Source organism: Astyanax mexicanus, unplaced genomic scaffold (assembly GCF_023375975.1).
Source record: "Astyanax mexicanus isolate ESR-SI-001 unplaced genomic scaffold, AstMex3_surface scaffold_35, whole genome shotgun sequence".
Classification (NCBI taxonomy): domain Eukaryota; kingdom Metazoa; phylum Chordata; class Actinopteri; order Characiformes; family Acestrorhamphidae; genus Astyanax; species Astyanax mexicanus.
In genome coordinates, this window is record NW_026040045.1 from 2,737,015 (window position 1) to 2,761,657 (window position 24,643).

General features: G+C 37.5%; 2 protein-coding genes and 1 long non-coding RNA gene across 4 annotated transcripts; 1 reads left to right on the forward strand and 2 right to left on the reverse strand.

The window, feature by feature from the left end:
- The first annotated feature begins 939 nt into the window (after window positions 1-939).
- LOC125790259 (uncharacterized) lies at window positions 940-6,340 on the forward strand. 2 transcript variants are annotated; one of them, XM_049473241.1, is made up of 7 exons: window positions 940-1,019; window positions 1,343-2,031; window positions 2,146-2,191; window positions 2,319-2,410; window positions 2,651-2,761; window positions 2,881-3,154; window positions 5,998-6,340. In XM_049473241.1, exons 1-7 carry the CDS (start codon window positions 1,008-1,010, stop codon window positions 6,187-6,189), a joined length of 1,416 nt encoding a protein of 471 aa, XP_049329198.1. In that variant the 5' UTR covers window positions 940-1,007; the 3' UTR covers window positions 6,190-6,340. The 2 variants fall into 2 exon arrangements, with proteins under 2 accessions (XP_049329198.1, XP_049329199.1); XM_049473242.1 differs by lacking the exons at window positions 1,343-2,031; window positions 2,146-2,191 and having other exon boundaries at window positions 970-1,019.
- A 477-nt stretch (window positions 6,341-6,817) lies between these two features.
- LOC125790257 (uncharacterized) lies at window positions 6,818-11,388 on the reverse strand. Its single transcript, XM_049473240.1, has 12 exons — window positions 11,372-11,388; window positions 10,983-11,269; window positions 10,861-10,890; window positions 10,667-10,767; window positions 10,134-10,196; window positions 9,811-10,016; window positions 9,589-9,688; window positions 9,031-9,187; window positions 8,768-8,865; window positions 8,309-8,453; window positions 8,094-8,214; window positions 6,818-7,192 (listed from the first exon to the last, which is right to left on the reverse strand). The coding sequence occupies exons 2-12, from the start codon at window positions 11,172-11,174 to the stop codon at window positions 6,897-6,899; spliced, it is 1,509 nt and encodes a 502-aa protein (XP_049329197.1). The 5' UTR covers window positions 11,175-11,269; window positions 11,372-11,388; the 3' UTR covers window positions 6,818-6,896.
- A 7-nt stretch (window positions 11,389-11,395) lies between these two features.
- On the reverse strand, window positions 11,396-12,037 carry LOC125790258 (uncharacterized). Its single transcript, XR_007430069.1, has 3 exons — window positions 11,932-12,037; window positions 11,556-11,775; window positions 11,396-11,447 (listed from the first exon to the last, which is right to left on the reverse strand). It is a non-coding gene; the product is annotated as an uncharacterized LOC125790258 (long non-coding RNA).
- Window positions 12,038-24,643: the final 12,606 nt, after the last annotated feature.

Below are 24,643 nucleotides of genomic sequence, written 5' to 3' on the forward strand. Positions count from 1 at the left end.
GGAGTTTTTGGATTTCATAACATGACAAATTAAAAGGATTTATGTTAATAGAGCAACAAGCAACCATTTTTCCATGCAACTGTAATATTTGATTGAATAAATAGTATATTGAGAGTTATTTAACATTAAGGAGTAATTACATTCATTTTATATTACATCTGGTTACATTTTCTTATATTTATAAGTTACATCTGGCCCTCAGAGGACAGCCAATATGCCAATGTGGCCCTTGGCAAAAATGAGTTTGAGACCCCTGGTCTAAATAAATAATATTATAATATTATATATATCATATTATAATATAATAATATTATTATATATAATATTATAATTAATAAATAATTTTAGTCTGCATTTTGCAACTGCGGTTCTGGAACGGTTCAGTTGGAGAATCTGTACACTTATAGTTTTGTTTTTGTGGGTTTTTTTTATTATCAGGCACCACTTTTAAAGATGTAAGGTTAGCCAAATCAGATAATGATGAATGGACATTGAAAATAATTTATAGAGAATATAATATTATCAATAATAATAATAATAATAATAATAATAATAATATTATTAATATTATTATAATTATTAGTAGTAGTATTATCAGTAGTAGTAGTAGTAGTAACAGCAGCAGCAGTGGTGTTAGTGGTAGGATTGGTATTATAAACATCGTCACTACAATTTAATTTATCATTTCTCTTTTTTTCCATATGTCCAGGAAGCAGTAAATGAGCGTACACAAATTACATTTTATGTTGAATCTGTTCTGCATCACAATGGCACAAAAATAAATTGAAACTAAATTATTTTCTTTAATAGAAATGATGACTACATGTTGGGGTCTTAAATTATATTTATTGAGGTCTTAAAAAGCATTAAATTTGACTTTTAAAATGCTACAAGGTCCCTGTGGAGGCTGAGCGAGATGTTGCTTAATGCGTTGCATTAATATCTTAACTGCTATCATCTTCTCTCTATAGAACAACTGGGAGATCTGAGTAGGACCCGAGACTACCATGCAGTCCCAGGTATGTCTGTTATAAAAAATTAACTCCGTTAACACTCATGAATTCACTGTGTAATACTTGAATGGTGTTCTTTGCGGCATTGGTTTGTCCAATATACTAAATTTCAATTGCAGTTGGTTAGCTACTTAGACAATGCAAAGTTGGATAATGGTGCCAAAAAAAGTTCTTGATAAGTTTTTGTTATAGACTGTTGTCATGGCTCATTTTAACTGAAGTATAATCTGTGATCGAACTAGCGTTTTAGGACAATTTAATGAAAGGTGTTCAGTTGTGAATATACTTTAAGGTTATGGTGTTCTGACTGGCTAAATGTGTACTTGCAGGAACATGTACTTGATGAAATCTTGCAAAGGGTTCAAAGAAGATTCTCCTTGCTTCTTAGAAATGAAACGCTTGATTTGGATTACCTCAAGACTGTTGCTCAGCAGGAACTTTCCTTGGCAACAGTGGCATCACATCACCTGAACGTTCCAGCAGAACTCATAAACAGTCTACAGGAGTTGATCAACATCCTTAGTTTTCCTGTTGATGCTACTGATGAAGTATCAGTAGTAAATGAGTTAGATGTTTTTACTGCCACTGTGGGCAAGCTGGGACGGCCACGCCTAGAAATTGATAGTGGGGATCTTCAAAGCCTCCTTTCCACTGAACTTCCTTTAGAATATTTAGGCAGGATGTATGGTGTTTCACGAAGAACATTAAACAGGCGGATGAAAGAACATGGCCTCTCTGTTCGTGGATACTATTCAAAAATGTCTGATGATGAACTTGATCATGTTGTGAGATCAATAAAATCAAGAATGCCCCATGCTGGGTATAGACTGGTGAAAGGTGAGCTATTGGCTAGAGGACATCGTGTACAGTGGCATAGGGTGAAGGCTACAATGCACCGTGTGGACGGAGCAGGAGTTTTAGCCAGGATGATACAACTTGGATTTGTAGCCCGCAGAAGCTACTGTGTTCCTGCACCTTTGTCTTTGGTTCATGTAGACACCAACCATAAATTAATCAGGTGGGAATTTCTTTTTATGGTCTCTTCTTTCTTTTATGTGATCTTTATGGCCTGTGTGAACAATCTTTATTTTTTTGTGGACCAGTCACGCTAAAAGTACTTTCGTCTCTTTAGATTCAATATTGTAATATTTGGTGGGATTGATGGTTTCTCAAGAAAGGTATGTCAAATATGTATAATGAGAGAATCCTAAAAGATTGTGTTACAATGGTGAGAGTGGATGATCTAGAATTCCCCCAACCCCTTTTTTTTTTTTTTTTTTTTTTTTTTTTTTTTTTTTAACTTAGATCCTATATCTTGATGCTGCTGCCAACAACAAAGCCTCAACCGCATTCTCCTTCTTCTTGGATGGTGTCTGCAAACATGGATGGCCCTCAAGGTAGGATGCACTGCAAACATCCCATTATTCTTTGTTCAATTGGACAGCCTATTTCTGTATTTAAACATCTGGATCTGAAATTCTGAAATATGAAGATAATCTAAGTTATATGTATAAATGTATAGAAATTAAATTTCTTTTAAAATGCATTTTTTCTTTAAATCTTCATCCAACACAGATAAATACATGACTGCTTACTTTTATTATTATTATATTTTTTTTTTTTTTTTTTTTTTTTAGAGTACGTGGTGACCAGGGGGTGGAAAATGTTGACATTGCTCGTTGCATGTTCTCTGTCAGGGGAACTGGACGTGGTAGCTTCATTGCTGGTAAAAGTGTCCACAATCAAAGGTAAAAAGCATCTTTGTCTGTTATATAGCAGACCCTGACGTGTATTTGCATTAAAATGTTGCATGCTTGGACATGTGATTGTATATACTAAATGTATTTTAATTAATGCTTATAATTAGGATTGAGAGGCTGTGGCGTGATGTGTGGTCAGCTGTCACCTGTAACTACTATGATGTGCTTCACACAATGGAAGACGAGCAATTGATTGACCTGTCTGATGAAATGCACCTTTTTTGTGTGCATTACGTGTTTCTCCCACGGTTGAAGTCTGACCTGAAGTGCTTCCTGGGTAGCTGGAACAAGCACCCTATCAGAACCGAAGGAAACTTGTCTCCAGAGCAGCTGTGGTGTATTGGTATGCTCCAAACACCAGTGGATGAGCCAGATGTAGAGGTACACTTGACTCACATTCTCTTTCCTAAATGTTTTATTTATATATTAGTCTAGATGGACAGAGGGGTTTACGAGCACATAGTGGATTTTTTTTTCGCCACCTGTTTTTTCTTAATCTTTGAAGTGTCTATTTTAAGATTCTGACAGGTAACAGGATGAAATATTGTCCCATGACATTTATTTTTAACCCTTTAATGCATCTATGCCAATTCTGAAATGGAAAAAAAAATATGAAGAAATTGGCATAGCTCCTTCAGTTAAAAACCTATACAGACAAATGAGCACACTTTTCCATACAATTCTGGGCCAAGGAATTCAATAGAATGGTTATTTTTTTGACACATTTTGACTGTTCTGGGACAAAAAGTTAAAATAAAATAGCAGAAAATGTTAAGGTAGCCTGTAAGTTTTCACATTATACATTATATTCACATTATGAAAAGTCCTTAGATCCTGACAGGTGCCAGGATGAAAAGTGTAATTAGCTGCAGAACTAATTGATGATGAAATCCAACAATGTACTAAATATAAAGTACTAGTGTAGTGGGGTACTAATCATTTTAATCCTCATTATCACCACTGAAGAGATCATCAAGGTCTATCTTTTCAATCTCTGTCCCTTCCTCCTGATCACCTGTCCCCTCTCCAATCAATTCTGTCTCTTCTACTCCTGCAAAAATGTCAACAAGAGAAGGAGGGAAGACTGGCAAGACCGGCTCCAACACCACTTCTTCCATTGTCTTCTCCCAACCCATGCCCTAATCGTAAGGGTTTGGCCTTTCAGATTTCGGCTGATCTGTCCTTTTTTTTTAGCAGTAGTTTAGCACCCTGTAGTTTACTCTGTCTACTTTGAAACTTGCATCCAGGGCTCTGTTAACACCCACCATCTTTTGCAGCATCTTAGTTCTCACAGCATCAATGGAGGTCAGTTGATGTATGGACATACATAACATTATCTCCTGTTGGAGCTCATTGCTGACCTGCCACAATGTACCAAGCTGGCTTAGGGCATGGGTTGGGAGAAGACAATGGAAGAGGGGTGTTGGAGCCGGTCTGGTCAGTTTGCCCCATCTTCCCTCCTTCTCTTGTTGACATTTTTGCAGGAGCAGAAGAGACAGAATTGATTGGAGAGGGGACAGATGATCAGGAGGAAGGGACAGAGATTGAAAAGATAGACCTTGATGATCTCTTCAGTGGTGATAATGAGGATTAAAATGATTAGTACCCCACTACACTAGTACTTTATATTTAGTACATTGTTGGAATTTATCATCAATTAGTTCTGCAGCTAATTACACTTCATCCTGGCACCTGTCAGGATCTAAGGACTTTTCATAATGTGAATATAATGTGAAAACTTACAGGCGACCTTAACATTTTCTGTTATTTTATTTTGATTTTTGTCCCAGAATTGAGTCAAAATGTGTCAAAAACTTAAAAATAACCATTCTATTGAATTCCTTGGCCCAGAATTGTATGGAAAAGTGTGCTCATTTGTCTGTATAGGTTTTTAACTGAAGGAGCTATGCCAATTTCTTCATCCTTTTATAGGTTTGGATTTGAGATAGGTGTAGTAAAGGGTTAAAAATAAGCCCCACAGGACAATTTTTGCCCTGTTACCTGTCATAATCTTAAAGTAGACACTTTAAGGATTAAGAAAAATCTCAAGATGTTTTTATTTAGTGCACAGGATTTTAGTATAATGTGAAAACATACAGGCAAAATTTATTTATTCTGTTATTTATTTTTTGTTGTATCAGAATTGAGACAAAATGTGTCAAACTTAAAAATAACCATTTTATGGAATTCCTTAGTCCAGAATTGTATGGAAAAGTGTGCTCATTTGTCTGTATAGGTTGTTAACTCAAGGAGCTATGCCAATTTCTTCATAATTTTTTCAGGTTCGAAATTGGGATAGATGTAGTAAAGGGTTAAAAATAAGCCCCACAGGACATTTTTTGTCCTGTTACCTGTCATAATCTCAAAGTAGACACTTCTTGGGAGTTTTCTTAATCCATGATGTTTTTATTTAACGCACAGGCTTTTAGTATAATGTGAAAACATACAAGCAAATTAACATTTTTTGCTATTTTTTTATGTTTTTGTCCCAGAATTAAGTCAAAATGTGTAAAAAAACATAAAAATAACCATTCCATTAAATTCCTTGGCCCAGAATTGTATGGAAAAGTGTGCTCATTTGTCTGTATATGTTGTTAACTCAAGGAGCTATGCCAATTTCTTCATATTTTTTTTTCCATTTCAGAATTGGCATAGATGCATTAAAGGGTTAAAAATAAATGTCATGGGACAATATTTCATCCTGTTACCTGTCAGAATCTTAAAATAGACACTTCAAAGATTAAGAAAAAACAGGTGGCGAAAAAAAAATCCACTATGTGCTCGTAAACCCCTCTGTCCATCTAGACTATATCTATATATAGGTCTTTGTGTAACTGTCAAATACAGTTCATTGTTATATATGTGAACAAACACAAAGGAAAATATCACAATTATCAAATATTTTGTTCATGTACATGAATTGTACAAGAAATGTATTTTATTATTGTGAAGTTTTGCTGCAAGTTGTCTTCAAAAGGAACAAGGGGAGATACTGTACATTTTATTTTAACTTTTAGTTGCACATTTAATTTGTATTTAGAAAAAATGTCTAAGCTTCATGAAGTTGCAGTAGCATAATATTTAACTTAACATGAATTCATTAGCAGAGGATTTCCAATAGAAAATGGTGGGAAAAGTATCAAATTATAATGTGGGTTGATTCTGGCTCCCATCTTTGGTTTGTCTGACCAGTATTAGTTTAAGTTACCAATTCTATCTTTTAGCCAATGGAGAATCCTGTGGAGTCCTGCACCGACGCTGAAGTGGATGGTGGAGTGGTGGTGTCCGAGATCCCTTGCCCACTGTCAGACCAGAAACATGCTGTCCTTCAGGGATTAATAAATCCATTGACCTCAACCTTGTCTCATAAGGAGCTCTATATTCAGACTCTTAATCTGGTACAATTACTTTTATAAGACACAAGGAGAGCAACAAACATGACAGAGTGGTGCTTGAAAGTTTGTGTAAATGTTATTTGTATAGACATTAAAGAATCTGTTCTGCTTGACATGTTTAGCTGCAAGCGTGTGATGAAAGTTTGCAAATGATTGAAACCAATCAGCTTGAATTTTTTGTTATGCCCTTGAACTTGAACTGAATGCTAAAAGAAATGGCAAAAGTAATAAATATACTTCTTTTTATTTGAGTGGAAGTAAGATGTTCATTAATAATGTATTACAAAACACTAACAGCTTGAAAAAGTTCACATTTAAGTAAACACAACATCTGTAGACACCCCTTGTTATGAATACATTTAGATAATTTAAGTGGCACCCATTGCTGACAGTGGTATAAATACATAAAAGGTTGTCTGTCCTAGAATAGAACTCTGGAATAGGACAAACTTTTTGGCATCATGGCTATAGGGGTATAAAGTCCACAAGTGTGGAATGATGGTGCTCCACCCACTACTTTTGAAATGATGTAGTGCCACACAACATCCTAAGCTTATAAGAAAGAAAAACAATGAACAAGCACATGTTTCAATCCCTTTGTCTATATTGTGTACTAAAACTAACACTGAGTAATAATGCTAATATGGTGTAATTTAAAAAGGTGTAAGGAAAGAATTCATAACTATAAAACAGTTTGAATAATGAAAATACTCATTACAGAACTGAGATTAGATCCTATAAAACCCTGCACCACATTTGATTGCTGCGGTCATATTTTCTTTAAATTCAGAGTAATGCACACAATGTGCCGTGGGAAAAGTGATTGATTGTGCACATGCACTAACAAGTGGAAAACAAATGGTGTGGTTTGGTATCCGTTCCATACAAGTGTGGTCAAAGTGGACTTTGATCTTGAAGTTTTCTCTTTCTGAAAGTAGTAGATGCCTGTGTGACTGTCCAGTTAACCACTGCAGCACACGTGGGACAGAAAGCGCATCAGCAGCATCATCTTCAGTTGTTCCATCTATGCAAATTCAAAATGAGACACTGTCAAAATAGCTGAATACAACAGGCCACACAAAAAAATAATTACTTTGCAAAATCCAGGCTACAAAATTAAATAAGATCTTGCTCACAGTAACTGGAAGAAATATGTATACAGTTACAAATGGAAACTATCAGCAAATCAATACACAAGTTTTGCAGTAAACAAAAAGTTTATTTTCTGTCCTATGGCCACATGTTGGCATTTTCTCAGTCAGATTTATGAGGTGGAGTCACCTGAAACGGCTTTCAGTTAACAGCTGTGCTGAACTAATCAAGAGTTAATTACTTGAATGTCTTGCCTCTTAAAGTGTTTGAGAGCATCAGTTGTAAAGAGGTAGAGTTGGTATACAGTAAATAGCTCTATTTGAGTAATGTTCTAATCCATATTACGGAAAGAACTACTCACCTAAGTAAAGAAAAACAACACTACCGTATTACTTTAAGAATTGAAGGTCAGGAATTTTAAGAACTTTGAAAGTATCCTTAAGTGCAGTCGCAAACACCATTAAAAATGTTATGATGAAACTGGCTCATCAGGACTGCTCCAGGAGGGGAAACCAAGAGTTTTCTCTGTTGTGCAGGTTAAGTTCATCAGAGTTACCAGCCTCAGAAATCGCAAGTTAACAGCTCCCCAGATAAGAACAACAAAAAAAGCCCTAAAACATATTTTGCTTTGTTTAATACTTTTAAAGTTACTACTTAATTCTCTGTGTTGCTTCATAGTGTGGATCACTTCAGTATTTATTTACAAATGTACATAGTTCAAATTTTAAGGCCTGCTAAGGACCAGATGTTTATAATGTTCTGATGCATGAAATTTAATTTAAAAAGGTGTCTTTTTTCCTTATGCCTTCAAGTACTGTCTTCAACAGCCTTACCCTCAAGCTCTTGCAGGAAATCCTGAAAGTTATTTAGAATTTGTGTCTCTCTTGCATGCTTCTGTGAACCGCTTTCGCTCATAGTTGGGGCCAAATTCGACACAATGTAGTTAGAGTCCACCTGAGAAACACATCAAGAAAAAAATAGAAAATAATTGTCCAAAATAATAACAAACTAATTTTTACCCCTAATTCAAGAGATCACGGTAGATTACCTTATCATCATCACCAGCTACAAAGAAGCCACGGCAAAGCTCTCTGTTCCTTTCCATCACCCCAATAAAGCCATAGAGTTGTAGTCCTTCACGAAGTTGCCTAAGCATGGTTGTTCGTCTTACAGCCGAGTGCAGGAGAATTGCTCTTCATCAAATTAAAACAAAAATATACATCATGCACAGGGTCCCTATATAAATGGCAAGTAAACTCTAGAGCAAGTTACATATGAAAGTTATAAAAACAACTGATTTTTTTTACCTACATTACATTTACTTTTGTAACATTAGATAGATACTTTATTTATCTCAAAGGAAATTTACATTACATTACTTTAATAATTTAATACAAGTTTCTGATCCCAAACCACAATTTAAAAGTTCATTGAATTTCATTAAAAACATTAATATGGCACAATAAAAACTATAAGCTACTTTTAACTGTATTCACAAAATTCATACCTTGTTATACTGTCTCTGCTGCCCTCGTTTATAGGTCCAGTGTAGCCACAGTTGAGAATTTGTTCTGTGCATGATGACAAGTCTGATGTTTCTTCAACCTGAACAAAATTATGACCATAATTAATGACCAATAATCAAAGCCCAAATCAAAGTTTAAGGGACAGAGTCACATGCAGATGTAGTAATTAATACACCATAAATTAACCGAACCACAACCAGAACAAAGCAGACATGCTATGCTGAGGCAAAACAGTGAAACACACCATCTTGATGAGTGATGAGAGCTCCAGGTCATGTATATGGTCTCTGGAAACATTTTCTAGGTTTCCAGTCAAAAGGAAATTGTAGCACCATTCTTGTAAAAACTTTGGTGCTGGGCCACCCTGTGCGAGGCTTACTGCAAATATTTCCCCAGCAACTCTGGAATGACAGCAAAAAAACAATACAATCTATGTGTGCATGTAGTACAGATTAAAATGGTAATTACCGGGGTCAAACTTTTCAGTTATCAGTGTTTTTGTGGTATTCTTATAATGTACTGAAGAGTACATACTGTTGAATTGATACTGAAACACAAACTAAATTTACTTTACACTGAATGACATGTTTGAAAATTTGTGTCTAAAACTGCATGTGTTTATGCAAAACTTTCAGGACTAAAAAGTGTAGTGTCTTGCATGGCTGTGTTCGAGAGACTACTGTTAACGGGCAATAATCAAAAACAGTTTTAATGATTACAGTAATACTACAGTCATGAATTTGACCAGGATCTGCAGCATGCATAATCATGTAACTGAAAGGCTATTAAGTGAGAAACGCACCGAAAGAGGCCATTGTCCAGGTCATTTAGAGAGTACTTGGGCATTTTTCCCTTGCCATCCTCTCCCTCAAACAGACGCATTTCTATGCCGGCAATCATCTCTAAGAAAATGATAGAATTAAAATATATCAAATAATGATATTGCTACAACGTATTTGATGACAAACACTGAGGAAACTTTTTACATTTATCTGTGAGGAATGACAAACGTAATTATCCTGACCTGTCAGAAATTCTTTCCGCAAAGCACCACTGTCAACCCCAGGTTCTCCTATGAATGTCACCTTCAAGGGGTTGACTGGCGAGCTGTACTTCTGGCGCTGCCACAGCATCAGACCACGTTCCAGTAGATTCATTCTAGACACACAGATGGCGAACTCTTTGCTGGGGTCAACCTGAGTTGCCAGCCATCGCAGGACATCCTCCTCACTGTTAAAATTATTACATTTATCATAAGTGAAATAATGAATGCATATAAAAAAAACAGACAACAGGAAAAGCACTTCATTCCAGATAACATAGATATAAATATATGAACAAATGTACCTTAAAAATGTATTTTGTGGTTCCTTCAATTCAGTAGGACTGCCATCCAGAAAAGGCACAGGACTGGGGAGAGAAAAAAAAAAAAAAAAAAAACATTAACATGCACATTAAAAGACTGTCAATGACCCATTTAAAAGCAAGTGATTATATTAATGTTATTTAAAATTGTTAATTTTAAATTAAAATCTATACATAAATTACATTTATTTAAATTGTATTGATAGTCAGCAGATTTTCGCTTGATCAATTAAACAAATTAACACTGACCATGATGCCATTATAGATTTTGCCAAAAAAAGATAATAAAAATCCAAAATATAAAGCGTAAAACATAAGACTTTGTTGGCTGTGAATTTAATTTGTCTCAACAATTCATTTACCCTCCACTTATATGCATCTGCATTTATGTACAATTAACCAACACTGACAATTGATAAATAGATGGATTCTCTATAATGCTGCACATGAAGCAAAATATGTTTTAATCCACCTCCATCCCAACATATCATAACACTTAAAATGCACAATGATACCTGTCCATGTTCCTCTCCCAGTCCCCACAGACACTGGCATGTAGTTCAAGATCTTCTGCTGGATAGTGTTTCTGGCATATGGGGCAGGAATTATCTGATGGCTAAAACAAAAAGACAGAATTAATTATAGAATACGGAAAACATTCTAAATAAGCTTTGTTTAGTGTTTAGACCCTATAGGAAAAGGAACTTACATTCTTTTCAGAAGTGGGCACCTCAGTTATCTAAACAAACACAAGAACATTTTTTTATGTAACTTTCCATTTCCATAGAGTTATTCACATGCAACATTAACATTATTATATACACTTTTTACCTCTGGTTCAGAATCTGAAAGTGTGTCATATTCCAGTGCTTTACACTGCTTCACATGGAGTGCAAGGAGCTGCAAAGGCAAAATTTTAAGACACATTTTGCATTCAGCCTTTGGCATGCGTGAAAATTCCTGAGAATCACAGGGAAGAGGCCGTAAATCAAATTCCTCTTGTAATGGGACAATGTACAGCATGGTTTTCCCCCCTCCAGAGGCACTTTTAATTATGCTTCCTGTGTAACCCTCAGATTCAGGAGGTACTACAGATAGAGGTCGTTTTCCATTTCCACCTGTTGATAAATTGCAAGAAATACAGGAAATGTTTTAATTAGAACTATTAACCTATAATTCTATTACAATATGCAAAAAGCAAACAAACAAAAAACATTTACCAGCTGCTTTGTACAACAGCCACACTCCAGTGATTTTTTCCATTTTTGGATATGTCATTTTAAACAAGTCAGAGACCTAAAATTAATAATAAAAAAAAAATGTAAACAATTTCCTACATTTTTGGGAGAGTTGTTTGTGAGTTGTTTGTTAAGAGGGAAAGTCTGAAAAATAAAGACAAATCACCTCTGAATGAATCATGTCTTTAGGCATGAAAAGGGTTCTTTTCCCCATCCCAGCCTGCATGTGCTCCAGGTCCTGAACTGGTGAGGGTGTTGTCTCACAGCTTTTGTGAACAAGGAAAACTGTAAAATTAAATGGCTTCCATTCTTTGGCCACCTTTGATGGTTTATTCAAGCTTACTGCACATCGCTTTGACCCCCGTCTAAAAAATCCAGGAAAACACCTAAAATAAATAAATAGTACTTATTTTACTAATAACATCAAACAAGTTGTGTATAGCGTGTTACAATAATAAACAATAATTATACATACGTTTATAATTACTTAAAGTTCAATGGTCAATGGGGTTATATGTGTTTATTACTCAAAATTTCTAAACCTGGCCATTTCCTGATCCATGCTTGGATGCTTCCCGGAATTCTGTTCCTTGTTGTTATCTGTGCTGGCCTTGCCCAGTGACTGGTTCAAAATTGAAAGTATGTTCTGTACAGATGCAGCCTCAGTAACAGGTGTAGAACCTTGCTGCAAAGTCAAGATGAATAAGTTTAGCAGAACATTACATTTTATGTGTATATACACTAGTGTCATCAACAACTTAGTAGTGCCACAAGTTGATGCCACCATGCTACACTGCACTCAAAGTAATTCATGATAAAGGAGGCTTGTATTTATATATAAAAACTTAAGTACATTTCTGTATTTTACATCCCAAAACATTACTTCACATGTTAAATTAAATTGAGTTTCTTGTTGTGAAAAATTACGTTATGTACAAAAATAAATTTACTCAATTCTGAACAGTGTTTGTAGCTGCACAAGTTCGCCAGTATCCTTAAAATTATATACAATCATCTAATTCTCAGCAGATAACTAGATAGTTAGTTGTTTCTTGAATGGTGCAGTAGTTTCGTAGGCTGCTGCCACATTTAAGGCAGAATGGAAGAATGAAATGATAAAACTGTTATTATAAAATATGTTTCAGAATCAGTAAACCAATTAAGAGTGTTATGGTCTTTCTGCATTTAATGCATTTGTTACATAAAAAAAAAAAAAAAAAAAAAAAAAGTAATGTACTGTGCTACTAAAACCATGGCTCAGAAACACTATTCGAGGGATAAGGAAACTTATCAAGAACTTTTTTTGGCACCATTATCCAACTTTGCATTGTCTAAGTAGCTAACCAACTGCAATTGAAATTTAGTATATTGGACAAACCAATGCCGCAAAGAACACCATTCAAGTATTACACAGTGAATTCATGAGTGTTAACGGAGTTAATTTTTTATAACAGACATACCTGGGACTGCATGGTAGTCTCGGGTCCTACTCAGATCTCCCAGTTGTTCTATAGAGAGAAGATGATAGCAGTTAAGATATTAATGCAACGCATTAAGCAACATCTCGCTCAGCCTCCACAGGGATCTTGTAGCATTTTAAAAGTCAAATTTAATGCTTTTTAAGACCTCAATAAATATAATTTAAGACCCCAACATGTAGTCATCATTTCTATTAAAGAAAATAATTTAGTTTCAATTTATTTTTGTGCCATTGTGATGCAGAACAGATTCAACATAAAATGTAATTTGTGTACGCTCATTTACTGCTTCCTGGACATATGGAAAAAAAGAGAAATGATAAATTAAATTGTAGTGACGATGTTTATAATACCAATCCTACCACTAACACCACTGCTGCTGCTGTTACTACTACTACTACTACTGATAATACTACTACTAATAATTATAATAATATTAATAATATTATTATTATTATTATTATTATTATTGATAATATTATATTCTCTATAAATTATTTTCAATGTCCATTCATCATTATCTGATTTGGCTAACCTTACATCTTTAAAAGTGGTGCCTGATAATAAAAAAAACCCACAAAAACAAAACTATAAGTGTACAGATTCTCCAACTGAACCGTTCCAGAACCGCAGTTGCAAAATGCAGACTAAAATTATTTATTAATTATAATATTATATATAATAATATTATTATATTATAATATGATATATATAATATTATAATATTATTTATTTAGACCAGGGGTCTCAAACTCATTTTTGCCAAGGGCCACATTGGCATATTGGCTGTCCTCTGAGGGCCAGATGTAACTTATAAATATAAGAAAATGTAACCAGATGTAATATAAAATGAATGTAATTACTCCTTAATGTTAAATAACTCTCAATATACTATTTATTCAATCAAATATTACAGTTGCATGGAAAAATGGTTGCTTGTTGCTCTATTAACATAAATCCTTTTAATTTGTCATGTTATGAAATCCAAAAACTCCATCAATCAAGAACCAAACTAGTCAAGTGAATAGAAATTACATCAAGTACAAGTTATATTAACTTTGATCAAAACGTTTGATACTGAAATAAGGCTTAATAAATATAAAATCAAAAATTGTGAGCTGTGACAGATTTAGCATTTCCTCAGATTTAGCAGTTCCTCATCCAACCACTAGTCGGAGCTGCAGCAGCAGCACCACAAGCCCGCAGTCTTTGCTTAGTCAGAGCTGCAGCCCAGCCACGGGCTACAGGGCTCAGCTGAGCCAGTCTGGAGCGTTTTTAAAAATTTGTAAGTTCTTCTGTGTATGAAATAAAATAACCCCACTAACCGGATAATACAGCTCTCTACAGTTCATCTTTCAGCCCAAGCAGCTAACAGCAGCAGTTTAGAGCAGCGTCACGGAGTCACTGCTGGGATTACATTATAAACAGGTCAGTTAGCGCGCTGCTAACCTCAGGATGTTTATAACTACGGAGTTTAGTGGACACACCACGGCTGCAAGGTTAGACTGTTGAAGGCTACTGAAGACTATTAAAGCAGGCAACGCAGCGTAAGCAAAAAAACAAAAACCACACACACACACCAAAATACAAGTTAAGATAAAATATGAAAACGAACATAATAAAGCATAAATAATTAAATTGGATTGCGGGCCAGATGTATATTTATTTTGTTAACCCGTGAGGGGCCGTATGAAACCGCGTCGCGGGCCGGTACTTTGAGACCCCTGATTTAGACCTTCCAGGTAGCTAGCTCGCCGCTATTGTATGTTAGCATGTTAGCTAGCCCACTGCTAAAGTTAGCTAGCTCTCCCCTAACCTCAGCTCTCTCCCCGGCAGCTTAGCTAACTCCCCAGTAAGGTCAGTAAGTTAGCTAGCTTTAGCAATCGTGTTAACAATGCAGGTATCCGGCTGTAGATAAGTTCAAACAAAAACATATGTAGCCGAGCTCCTATTTACTTCAGACTTAACAGAAAAATGCCAGTACAGCACAGAGAACAGTATAAAGCCAATACTTACACGTTTTTATCAATCTGTTGTGCTCTGATGTCCGCCTCCGCCGCTGCTGCCGCCGCCGGTCAGAGCGTCCCCCACACTGAAAATTGCGCGCCCGTTTTACAGAACAACTTCCGGAGCACAGAGCTGCCGCTCAATACCCAATTAGCCAATGGGGACAGCCCCTAGAAAACCCCGCCCACGCGAAACGTTTGTGCCAGAATCGCAAACAAAAAGTCAGGCAGCGCAAAGGAGAGAGCTGGAAGCGTAACTGCAAAACTGAATCTGAGAGCAAAAACCTGATCAGCGAGATACAATCCGAGAGACCCGTAAGCAAATAATTGTTTTGCAAGTAATAATTTTTTTCTTTTGAGATGAATTTTTTTGCTTCAGTAAGGTTTACTTTCTTACAGATACTAAGTTTTACTTTTGAGATGACATTTTTTTTGCTTCATTGTGTTTTATTCTCATATATATTCTCGTTTTTGATTTACGATTTAAAAAGTTTTGTTTGATAATTTTGGCACAAATCTGATTCCATATTTATCTGCCCTCCTGTTTAATTCTTAAGTTTTTCTTCGTAAGGAAGACTATCAAATGGCTTCTCCAAAACGGATTTTTACACTAAAAGATCGCTGATTCGCTCATTTAGCTGTCAATCAAAAAGGGACTCCGCCTCAGACAGATCATCCAATCATCACGCAGAAGCTGAGCGTCCGGGCCAGCCGAGGCCAGCCCACTGCTCCATAGACCCCCAGACGCTGAGCGTCCGATGGGCGGGACAAAGCCCAGCATTTATCCAATGATTCGCCTCGTTTCGCCGCGCGCTTTGCTCCGCTATTGAAGTCTGTGCGCTGTTTAAAGCAGCGCTGTGAAGCTGCGGGAATGAGTGAGAGGAAAGCCGCGGTGTTACCAGTGATAAGAAGCTGATTCTGAACTAAGTTCAGCGCGGTGTAGCGCATTTTTAATCAGTGACATGTACACACAACAGTATATATTTAATCACTTATTTTTTACATTTTAGGGGAAGCTGAGCTTCCCTTGCAGTCTTAGAGCAATCGCCACTGTTTCAAAGAGATCATGCAACAAATCAGGTGGATAACCAGACAGGACATCAAAATATTTCAGTTTTTCTGTAAGTGCACACTGCCTCTTGACCCCACACACATGGGTCAAATTGACATTGTCCTGTACTGACTGAATATGCAGTTTGTGCTGTTCTTTCGTCCTGGGTGGGAATACCCCTGTTCTCACTTCTTTTGTCTGAAGTTCTGACTGCTCACATAGACAAAACCTGCAGAAATGTGACGAGGAAAAACTCTCAACAAATCCTCCCACAGAATGTGCTCCAAGATTGTCTGCAACTATGCTAAACACAGTACCTATGACTCTTCTACCCAGTGACGGAATATACAGTCCTTCCTCCTCTAAGATTGCAAGATATTTGAGTAGTGGCTCTAAAACAGAACTGAACCCAAACTTTTTTACATCCACAGTCTTGAATAGAATTGCTAAAAAGATTGAGTTCAGTGAAGAACGGCGCAGTGATGGGAGATCACCTAGCACCCGGTAAACAGCTGTGATTTTGTGTTTCTTCCGGGATGTACCAAGAGGATTGCAAATTTCAAAATCATCCACATAGAGAATGAGAGCAATGGTAATGTCATCTCCAGAGAACAACTCATTTGTTTTGTAATGTGTGCCATCATGGAATGACTCATACAAAGTATTCTGAGTTTTATCATCATGCAAGATGAAATCCTGTATATCTTTCCTGCTCAAAACCTGAAGTAATGAGTTCAGAATAGAGACATATTGGAAACTGCTGTCAGTAGCGAGAACATACTCAGTGGGTTCAACCACAGAAAAGTGCTCCTTAAAATATTCCCTTCTTTTGTAGGCAGAGGAAAGGTGACCACCGTTACTCAAAGCAGAGCTAATGGGGTTAGCACTACAAAGGTCCTTTACCATTTCTGACACAATGACCTTGTCAATTTCACAATTGTGCCTTCTCAGACAAGACTGTAAATGTCATTAATCATGGGAGTACAGGTTGAATGATTAATAAAATGCAACTCCTCTACAACTTCATCAGTACACCGGTTGGGTACATTAAAGATACTCTCTAGTTTTAAGAATAAGTGAGCCAAGCTTTTTTCAATTAAACACGGTTTAATGTCTCTCTCTCACTTCCACTCTCTCTCTCCAGACTATTACTGGACTGGGAATAACTGCCTGGTTGCATTGCTAAAATGAGCGCTGAGTGAACTAATTTGCCTATAAAGCCTTCAGTTTAATGTGCCTCTGTCTTCCCTCTCTTAGTATTAACGTTATATGTGGGTTCCTTTTTTTTAAAACAAACAAACAAAAATCGATAGGAGTGTGTATCAGTTAAATTTCCTGCCCCACCTTAAATGAAGCAGGCTTACATTCTGCCACCTGAAGCTGCTGCATGATTTAAGGTGGAACGGAAGAATTAAAACCAGAGCCTAGTAAATACTTTAGCAAACTTCAGCTCCCTGTTCCAGAGGAACTAAGAATGGACATTAATAAATGCCCTTTTTAAAACCTGAAGTCAAGTAAATAATTAATTTATAAAAAACATCTGTGGGTAGTAACAGTAATCTTGACGGTTGTAAAACTGTCTGTGGCAGAGTTACTTGGCTAGGCTAGCTTGCTAACCTACCGGTAATTAATTTCTGCCTACAGCCACAGTCAAAAACTGGCAAACTTAAACACCACTAAAGCAAACCACATATTCGGCATATGAAAATAGTTAATAGTTTTTGCCTGGTGGAGCCTCTCAACCTCTCTGGAGTGATATCCAACATGTCCAAGTGGGCGGGAGAATTCAGAAGGATGGGAAAATTAAGTTGTCCAATACAGATACAATACAATACAGTCCAAGGCAGAAAATGAATTTTGCTTTTTAGTGTTTAATGGAATATATTGAGCGTGGGTTAGTCAGGAAAGTGTGTTGAAACAACACTTCCATTTTTTATTTCACCACAACTCAATAAAACAATAAATGAACATAAAAATTCTCCCAAATTCATATAACTTATTTTTTTATCTTACAACAAGGAAATTACTTAAGGATTGGCTAAAGGCCTTCAGAGTTACTTTTTAGAGTGTACAGCTCCCGCCTCATACGGAAAGCCCTCCGTCTGGCAGGAGATCCCTCCCACCCACTTCACAGCTTCTTCAGCCTGCTGCCATCAGGGAGGAGACTGCGGAGTCTCGGGGCGAGGACCAGCAGACTGCAAGACAGCCCCATCCATCAGGCTGTGAGGATGCTGAACTCTCTTCCTGTTCTACCCCTCATCCCAGTCCTGCCCCCAGCACACACTCACTCAGCATCCTGAACCCCCCCACTAATAAAGTACTGAAACTCTGCACTACAATGCACAAAGTACTGGTCCCTTCCAAACGGACTTGCACTACACAACACCTGCACTACTGATATACTTGCACTGTCAATACGCACTTTAATTCCACTTAATTAAACTGTGAACTTTAAGGACTTACGCACCCATTCACTTTACCAGCCTTAAGCTATATACCATATACCATATTTGCACTACTGTTATATACTATTTATACTGTCATCCCATCTCAATCACCATCAATATTACACTGTTGTCTTACGCATGTTTATTGTGTCTTGTTGTTTTGTACATATAGTGTCTCCCACTCTTTTATATTATGTATCTATTTCTTTTTTTTTTTAACTTATATTTATATATCTATTCCTCCCCCACACCACTGCACCTTGTTTTTGTCTCATGTATGTCTATTTGTGTCCCTGCTGTATTGTACTCATAGTGTCTCCCATTCTCCTTTATTATATCTATTATCTGTACTTGCTGTAAAATTGGGAAGGAGAGTAACGTAATTTCAATTCTCTGTATGTCCTGTACATATGCAGTACTGACAATAAAACTACTTGACTTGACTTGATCTACATGAAACCATTCGCCAGAAATCTCCAACTGAAACAGCCTGTTTTTTCACATTGTTTACATGGGGAACACGCCTCCCCAACAAAATAGCCTTATAAAACATTATTAGTATGTGAAATAACATCAGATTATATTATAGAAAATTCAAACATGCGTTTATTTTCAGCGCAGCTGAAACATAATATTCTCAAGTGATCGTCTTTTGAACCAATGGCGTGAGCGCTGGATCACGTTGGTGTTCAGGGGTGTCCAATCAAATCAGGTCATAGCCTTTCTCCAGCATCACAAAAGTGATTGACACCTATTTCATCCAAAAGTAACAGACAAAAACACTGAAACGTAATTTGCCCAGATTGGTCTCCTAATGCTCGTTTGGGTTTTTTGCCCTCAGCAGCACCCCGGGGGCGGGTCTACCCCGCGGGTATCCGCCCCTATTTCACACATTCCCAAATGCCATTGGTTTGCGCCCAGTCAGCCAAGCTTGGATCTGATTGGTAGTGAGAGCTTATTACCGGAAGCAACGCTTTTGAAATCTGGCGCTAAATTATTTGAGGACTGAAGACGGGATGTTGCAGGATTTTTAAAGTAGGATTTAGCTGCGTTGCTGAGAAAGAAAAGGTAAGCTTCATTTTTTTTTTTACATTTTAAGCACATTCAGTAGCTAAAAAATGCTCACCCTCTGTTATTTAAAAACGGTAAAAATATTGGTTTTGTCATTATTTATCACATTACAGGGTTACCTGTGCTGGTGGTTGTGTCTTAATGGCTAACGTTAACTAACAATAGGTTTGGGGTTTTTTTTTTTAGCTTTAGTAACAGTATTTCTGAATATTACTAAGTACTGTCTGCATAACTTGTTCTACTCTCTTTGAGGTTTAAGAGAGGTTAGCCATTGAACCGATTTTGTAGCTAATACTCTCAGAGCAGCAGCATTAGTAAGCTATTGTTTATGTATATACATTTTCAGAGCTATTCTTTGCTTTATTTATAGAAACACAGTTATGTAGTTACAATTATAAGATACAGTAGTGTGGTCACTACCCTCAGAGCAGCATTAGATACAGTAGTGTGGTCGCTACCCTCAGAGCAGCATTAGATACAGTAGTGTGGTCTCTACCCTCAGAGCAGCATTAGATACAGTAGTGTGGTCGCTACCCTCAGAGCAGCATTAGATACAGTAGTGTGGTCGCTACCCTCAGAGCAGCATTAGATACAGTAGTGTGGTCGCTACCCTCAGAGCAGCATTAGATACAGTAGTGTGGTCGCTACCCTCAGAGCAGCATTAGATACAGTAGTGTGGTCTCTACCCTCAGAGCAGCATTAGATACAGTAGTGTGGTCTCTACTCTCAGAGCAGCATTAGATACAGTAGTGTGGTCACTACCCTCAGAGCAGCATTAGATACAGTAGTGTGGTCACTACCCTCAGAGCAGCATTAGATACAGTAGTGTGGTCTCTGCTCTCAGAGCAGCATTAGATACAGTAGTGTGGTCTCTGCTCTCAGAGCAGCATTAGATACAGTAGTGTGGTCACTACCCTCAGAGCAGCATTAGATACAGTAGTGTGGTCACTACCCTCAGAGCAGCATTAGATACAGTAGTGTGGTCTCTGCTCTCAGAGCAGCATTAGATACAGTAGTGTGGTCTCTGCTCTCAGAGCAGCATTAGATACAGTAGTGTGGTCTCTGCTCTCAGAGCAGCATTAGATACAGTAGTGTGGTCTCTGCTCTCAGAGCAGCATTAGATACAGTAGTGTGGTCACTACCCTCAGAGCAGCATTAGATACAGTAGTGTGGTCTCTGCTCTCAGAGCAGCATTAGATACAGTAGTGTGGTCTCTGCTCTCAGAGCAGCATTAGATACAGTAGTGTGGTCTCTGCTCTCAGAGCAGCATTAGATACAGTAGTGTGGTCACTACCCTCAGAGCAGCATTAGATACAGTAGTGTGGTCACTACCCTCAGAGCAGCATTAGATACAGTAGTGTGGTCTCTGCTCTCAGAGCAGCATTAGATACAGTAGTGTGGTCTCTGCTCTCAGAGCAGCATTAGATACAGTAGTGTGGTCACTACCCTCAGAGCAGCATTAGATACAGTAGTGTGGTCACTACCCTCAGAGCAGCATTAGATACAGTAGTGTGGTCACTACCCTCAGAGCAGCATTAGATACAGTAGTGTGGTCGCTACCCTCAGAGCAGCATTAGATACAGTAGTGTGGTCTCTACTTTTAGAGCAGCATTAGATACAGTAGTGTGGTCACTACCCTCAGAGCAGCATTAGATACAGTAGTGTGGTCACTAACCTCATAGCAGCATTAGATACAGTAGTGTGGTCACTAACCTCATAGCAGCATTAGATACAGTAGTGTGGTCTCTACCCTCAGAGCAGCATTAGATACAGTAGTGTGGTCACTAACCTCATAGCAGCATTAGATACAGTAGTGTGGTCACTACTCTCAGAGCAGCATTAGATACAGTAGTGTGGTCTCTACTTTTAGAGCAGCATTAGATACAGTAGTGTGGTCACTACCCTCAGAGCAGCATTAGATACAGTAGTGTGGTCACTACCCTCAGAGCAGCATTAGATACAGTAGTGTGGTCACTAACCTCATAGCAGCATTAGATACAGTAGTGTGGTCACTACCCTCAGAGCAGCATTAGATACAGTAGTGTGGTCACTAACCTCATAGCAGCATTAGATACAGTAGTGTGGTCTCTACCCTCAGAGCAGCATTAGATACAGTAGTGTGGTCACTACCCTCAGAGCAGCATTAGATACAGTAGTGTGGTCACTACCCTCAGAGCAGCATTAGATACAGTAGTGTGGTCGCTACCCTCAGAGCAGCATTAGATACAGTAGTGTGGTCACTACCCTCAGAGCAGCATTAGATACAATAGTGTGGTCACTACTTTTAGAGCAGCATTAGATACAGTAGTGTGGTCTCTACCCTCAGAGCAGCATTAGATACAGTAGTGTGGTCGCTACCCTCAGAGCAGCATTAGATACAGTAGTGTGGTCTCTACTTTTAGAGCAGCATTAGATACAGTAGTGTGGTCACTACCCTCAGAGCAGCATTAGATACAGTAGTGTGGTCTCTACCCTCAGAGCAGCATTAGATACAGTAGTGTGGTCACTACCCTCAGAGCAGCATTAGATACAGTAGTGTGGTCACTACCCTCAGAGCAGCATTAGATACAGTAGTGTGGTCACTACACTCTCAGGGCAGTATTAAATACTGCTAGGTGGTCACTTCTCTCATAGCAAAGTATGTTCACTCACCAAGCAATAAATTCAATTTGCACACTGCTGATTTAGCTCATTTTACACTTATGAGTTATTTGCAGCTGGTAATTGCACAGGTTAAATAAATCTTGCTTTCAAAAATAACCTCACAAATATATGAATCTTAGTGGGGAAAGAATAATTTACATACACTATATTGGCAAAAGTATTTGGTCACCCATCCAAATGATTAATTTTAGGTGCTCCAGTCATTTCAATTTCCACGGTTGTATTAAACCAAGCACCTAGGCAAGCAGCAGACTGCTTCTACAAACAACAATGGGTCTCTCCCAGGAGCTCAGTGAATTCCAGCGTGGTACAGTGATAGGATGCTGCACCTGTGCAACAAGTCCAGTCGTGAAATTTTACTACTCACTACTAAATATTTCAGAGCCTACTGTCAGTGATATTATAACACAGTGGAAGAGACAGGGAACGACAGCGACTCTGTGCTCTGTCAGTGCAAAATAACAGTGGGGTCAGCGGATGCTGAGGAGCACAGTGCACAGAGTTCACCAACTTTCTGCAGTCACTACACACCTCCAAACTTCATGTAGCTTCAGATTAGCTCAAGAACAGTAGAGCATAGAGAGACTCATCTATCTATGCCTTATACTTTGGAAATATAGTGTAGTTTAGCAGTCTTTAAAGTAATTGGGTTCTCAAATTATTACTATAACAGTCGATTATAAGCAAAAGTTAAAGAAAGCATTAATCCTTGTTCAACATAAAATACTTTTGATTTAAATCTTTTTTTTTCTCTCAAACCTATTTTTACAGATGGAAGACTTTTGGGTGAAATCCATTGAACAGTCATTAAGGAAAGAAAGGGATGGGCGAGTTGAACGTCAGATTCATGTCTTGAAAGGCGAAACTCATGAAGATTTCATGAGAACCTATGTTGATGTTCTGCATCTCCAGGGCAGAGGTTACTTCATTTCCCGGAAGTCCAGATGACCAAATCTAATTCAGTGGAAATGTGAGCGTGGAAACAAAGCATCTGGTGCTTCAAGCGGCAATCCTGAGAAAACAAGAGCCAGTTCTTGTCCAGCTTATGTTTAATTTCAGTTTGTCACAGATAACAATATTTCTGGATGCATAGTTGGGGTATTGGCTGAGCACAGTGGACATGACATTTCAAATTCCCAGGAAGATGGAGTAAATCGTGTGGATGAAGATTTACTGAATTACATACATGAGTGTCTCTCACAGGGACTTTCAAATTCAGAGATACTGTTAAGAACTGTGAGGTGGTCTCGCACATATGGCAAAAATGACCTCAGAGACAGAAGATATTTTCTCACTCAAAAGGATATCACTGGAATCCGTGCTGGTTTCAATGCCAGACAGAGATTTGACAGAAACGACAGTATATCAGTGGACAGATTAATAAAAGCAGATCTGCAGGACAGCATACTCTATTACCAGCCTTTATCCCACAAGGAACATCAGCCACTAATTATTGTGTTTAGTTCTCAGTGGCAGCAGGAACAGTGCAAACAGTTTGGATCTTCAATGATTTTTGTTGATGCAACTTACAAAGGTGTTACTCAGTATGGATTCGCATTCTATGCAGTGCTTGTGAAAACCTCGGAGGGGAAAGGAGTCCCTGTTGCCTTTTTTGTAATGAGTGAAGAATCCACAAGCAACATTGAAATCTGTCTGAGGAAACTCCAGGAGGCAGCTAACCTTTTCACCCCAAGGTAAATTTAATTTTTGCATACCCACTAAAATATTACACCAGCATTAAGTAACATTTTGTTCATTGTCATTGTTTATTAAATCTGAGTTTTTTTTATTATTGGTTCAATCATTGGTACATAATTGTTCAAGAATGAATTAAAATGTTAGCAGTATTCATAAGACTACCTAACCCTATGACTAAGATGCTAACATAAGCATGTAAAAAGTATTATTTCACCATTCTTCAATTGTCAAAAGGCTTTCTGTGTCTGTTTTGAAATGTTAATGTTTGTGTATAGTCTTATGAAAGCTGCCATAAAGTGTTTTACATAGAATTTTATTTGTAATGTCATGTAGGTGTGTAATGGTGGACAAGGATATCAAAGAAATCAACGCAATCAAAGCTGTGTTTCCTCATTCAGCAGTACTTATTATGCTGGTTTCATGTGCTTCAGGTAAATATTTTTGATTAATTTAGAGGAATAGTAAATGTTTTTAAATAATCACCTCCATTTGTAGTTAAATTAAAAATGTACTATTAATTGTAATATATAGTAAAAGTTGGTGGAAACCATGTCAAACATTTTATTTATCAAAGTCATTTCATTAAAGGGTAGAACACGGGAAACTAATATTTAGTAACAAAACATTTTAAAGTGTGGTTCATGTTACAGTGCCTTGCAAATGTATTTGGGCCTTGAAATCCAATCAAGAATTTGTGGAAAGAGCTGAATCTGCGGTTCACAAACAATATTTTTCCAACCTCACTGAACTTGAGCTGTTTTGCAAGGAAAGAATGGGAAAAATTTCAGTCTCTCAATGTGCAAAACTGATAGGGACAAACCCCAAGCGACTTGCTTCTG

Bases quoted from the DNA above. Each gene is read 5' to 3' on its own strand.
- LOC125790259 (XM_049473241.1), top strand. The intron at 2,411-2,650 runs GTAGGATGCACT...TTTTTTTTTTAG, and splicing joins AAACATGGATGGCCCTCAAG to AGTACGTGGTGACCAGGGGG. The intron at 3,155-5,997 runs GTACACTTGACT...TCTATCTTTTAG, and splicing joins TGGATGAGCCAGATGTAGAG to CCAATGGAGAATCCTGTGGA.
- LOC125790257 (XM_049473240.1), bottom strand. From the start codon at position 11,174: ATGCTGTACATTGTCCCATTACAAGAGGAATTTGATTTACGGCCTCTT. The intron at 10,891-10,982 runs GTAAAAAGTGTA...GTGTTTGTTTAG, and splicing joins TTTCAGATTCTGAACCAGAG to ATAACTGAGGTGCCCACTTC. The intron at 9,188-9,588 runs GTGCGTTTCTCA...CTGTCATTCCAG, and splicing joins CTGGACAATGGCCTCTTTCG to AGTTGCTGGGGAAATATTTG.